We start from the raw sequence: 3,429 nt of genomic DNA on the forward strand, positions 1-3,429 counted from the left end.
TCGTGGCGGACGCGGGTTTCCCGAATGCCTAACAGATACGAGGGCACTTAGCTGCATTATGGGAAGTCCTCCACGCTCAGCACAAAATTCCCACCACCCGTGAGCGCGGCTCTCAGCCATGTCCCTGACACAAATAATGCCGTGAAATGCCTTCACGACGTAGGATAACTCAGCTGTCTGTTTCGGTTTCGAGTTAGAATATCCCATTTTGTAACGTTCAATAATTATTTTCCAAAGTATAGATCTAAGACTCCCTCTTCACCCCAGAGAGGCTCGGTGCCACGTGTTAAGACGGGAGTCTGAGCCTGGCAAACACCGGAAGGAACAGCGGCATGTAGCACGGAGCACGTCTCCAAACAAGGCTACTTCTGGGTCAAACTGCCCTCCCGTGGGCAGCACTGCTGACGGGGCTGGCTCGGTTCCTCGTTCTCGAATTTACCCAGCCCTCCACTTCTCGGCCCCTGCCTCGCAAACACGGAAGGCTCCCTTGGAAGCAAAGTGACTCACTTCTCCGCCTTGAAGAACACCGCGCAGCCGTCCACGCGCCTCCGCTCCTGCTCGCACATCGTCCGGGCCCTCGACTTAGGGCTAAAGAAGCCGCTGTAGCCGCGCTGTTTCAGCTCCACCAGGAAGAAGCTGTAAAACTGCTCCGTCTCTACCTCCTGGAAAGCGCCAATAGCACAATTAATCCTGAAACAAAATCACTCCTACGCATTCATGTTTTGTGTAGTTTCAGAGCTTGAAATAAAGTACTGCTCTGCAGACTAAAGAACGCAAGGTCTTTCCGACCTCCATCGGAGACCGAGCGGAACACGGGTGTGCCACTGCACAGGGACTAGCCGCCACAGCCGCGTCCTCACTGTTCCCGACCTGTGGTGAAAGGCCTGTCCTCCCTGCGTGCTGCTGGTGCCTTAGAACGGACGTGGGGCAAGGACCACAGAAGTGGAGGGAACTCTCCAGGTCACTACTGAAGACCCACGGGGAGAAAGTACCTCGCTCAAGATCATGGAACTTGGGTGGGCCTGAGACCCCAAAGTCGCTGTGCACCTAGTCCAGTCCTTTCCCGCTACACCCTAATTATTCTAGTAACACGGGGCGAGCGAGACTGCACCTGCCGACATCACAGATGTAGGAGCTGCCAGCTGTTAGGTTTGTGCAAAAGTAAGCACAGTTTTGCACTGTTGGACACATTCTTTTATAAAAAAAATATTTATTTAATTTTATTTGTTCATTCATTTATTTTTTTCAATTTGACCAGAGAGAGACACACACACAGAGAAAGGGACCAAGGAAGTCACCAAGTCCGGGACTCAAACCGTGATCAGCCATGTAGGAGTGTCCAGCACCTTAACTACCATGCCACCTGCTGGTCCCCCTGGATACATTCTTAAATGTGGTTATGTTACCCGTCATTTTAATGTGTTTTTCTTATTTTGTGTTTTTTGCAAATGGTTTATGACTTGCTGTTTATTTTATATGTACTTTGGACTATGAAAGTCATGATAGACAATAAATTCAAGCAATTTTCTAACTTGAGTTCAAAACGGGCCGTAGAGCGGCAGAGACGATGCGCGACATCATGCACGCGTTCGGCTGGGACCTGCAAGAGCGCGCAGTGCAGGGGGGGCTCACGCAGTACGGGGGGTGCTCAGGAGTTTTGCAAAGGAGGCAGAGCCTGGACGATGAGGGCACCGTGGCTGGCCATTGGAGACCGACGGTGGCCTACTGGGAGAGGTCATCACAGCTGGTCCTGCCCACTGCGCAGAAGTTCCCGCAGGGCTCCACACTGGCCATCCTATGGCAACTGGGCATTTGAAGCAAATAGAAAAGGTGCAAGAGTTTGGTACGCGGGTCCCTCACGAGCAGAACAAAAATCTAAAACAAAAACTCGCTGCTAGGACGTGCCGTCTTCTCTTAGCCATGCTACAACAAACCAGTCCTTGATGGGCGGCAAAGTGCAATGGAAAGTGGAGTTTACACAACGGCAATGAGCAGCTCAGTGGGTGGACTGAGAAGCAGCTCCAAAGCACTTCCCAAAGCCAGGCTCGCACCAAAGGAAGGCCACAGTCACCGTTCTGGGCGCTCTGACCCGCTACGGCTTTGAGTCCCAGTAAGCCACGAGCCCTGAGGAATGCGCCCCATAAACCAACGAGCTGCACCAAAGCCCGCAACGCCTGCAGCTGCGCCCGTCAACAGAGGGTGGCTCTGCCCCATGTTGCCGCCGGGCTGCATGTTGCACAGCCAATGCTCCAGACTGGGCAGTTCCGCCTCACCCGCCACATCACCGGGCCTCCGCCACCAACTACCCATTGTCAGGCATCTCGACAACAGCAGGGAAAACGCTCCCACAAGCAGCAGGGTGCAGAGGACGCTCTCTGAGAGCGGGTCGCGCCCCGAGGCGTGGGCCTGCGCTCCGGAGTAGGCACACTTACCTCTGCTTGGCAAGCGCACCGACTGCGATGCTGCCATTGGGATGAAGAGATGAGCCGGAGCCTAGTTTACAATGTAAGACTCGCGGCCCCAGACCACACGTGCTTTTGTACCAATCCAGTAATTCCAGAATAACGTGTAGGGGGACCAGCAGTTGCTGTGATGGCTATGTCACTGGACTCCCATGTGGTCGACTGCAGTTTGAGTCCCAGACCCGGCAGCTTAAGCTCATGCCGGGCATGTGTGCGTGCGTGCCCATCCCCACTGGGGGGTGATATCTCGCTCTCTGTCTCTCTGTCTCTGTTTTTCTGGGCGAGCGCACACCGCCTACAGCAAAAACCTCTCCCAAAAAAAGGAAAAAAAAAAAAGAATAACATGTAGGGACACTGTGGGGGAGGAAGGGAGAGTGAGATGCCGTACCATCGCTCAAAGCCCACTGAACGCCGCGGCCATGAGGTGGCACAGCGGGCAGCAGCACGGCCACGCACCCACGACTAGCCAGCATGGGAGAGCAGAGCTGTGAGCCGCCAGCCGCGGTGACCTGGGCTCACGCGCCCCGCTCAGCGCTGGGACCGGGCAGTGTGAGCCCCCTGCAGGGCTTACCTGGAGACTAACGATGTCAGCATTGCAGCTCACGATCTCCTGGATGATGGCCTTTTTCCTGTAGTCCCAGCTTAGTGCCCAGGATGGACAGTAGCCGTACAGCTGCCGGGTCGCATATTTATCACAAAGAACATTATAGCACATGACAGAGAACAAGGCTGTAGGAGAGATAACTCCGCTTATTCACACACGGCAGAAAAACCACCCAGGTAGTTTGAGCAACGGCTTACACTTTAATGTCCAGCCTTACTCGTTCACTACAGTCCCCGGGAAGTGACTATAGCCAGATACGGGGACTATAAAACATGGACACAAAGGGAGACCAAGCCAGGACAGAGTGTGCTGCCTGCTACGGCACACGTGGAGGCTCTGCAGCTCGAGCCCCGCAGCCTCTCC

The 3,429-nt window shown here is 54.4% G+C and overlaps 1 protein-coding gene across 1 annotated transcript in view; it reads right to left on the bottom strand.

Annotated features, from left to right (window-relative positions):
- CNOT6 (CCR4-NOT transcription complex subunit 6) overlaps positions 1-3,429 on the bottom strand; it is a 47,315-nt gene that overhangs the window by 8,247 nt on the left and 35,639 nt on the right. Inside the window, 1 exon segment of the mRNA XM_006147448.3 lies at positions 508-662. Within this exon segment, the coding sequence (XP_006147510.1) occupies positions 508-662 (155 nt within the window).

The sequence above is a fragment of the Tupaia chinensis genome, unplaced genomic scaffold (genome assembly GCF_000334495.1).
Source record: "Tupaia chinensis unplaced genomic scaffold, TupChi_1.0 Scaffold000214_1, whole genome shotgun sequence".
Classification (NCBI taxonomy): Eukaryota; Metazoa; Chordata; class Mammalia; order Scandentia; family Tupaiidae; genus Tupaia; species Tupaia belangeri.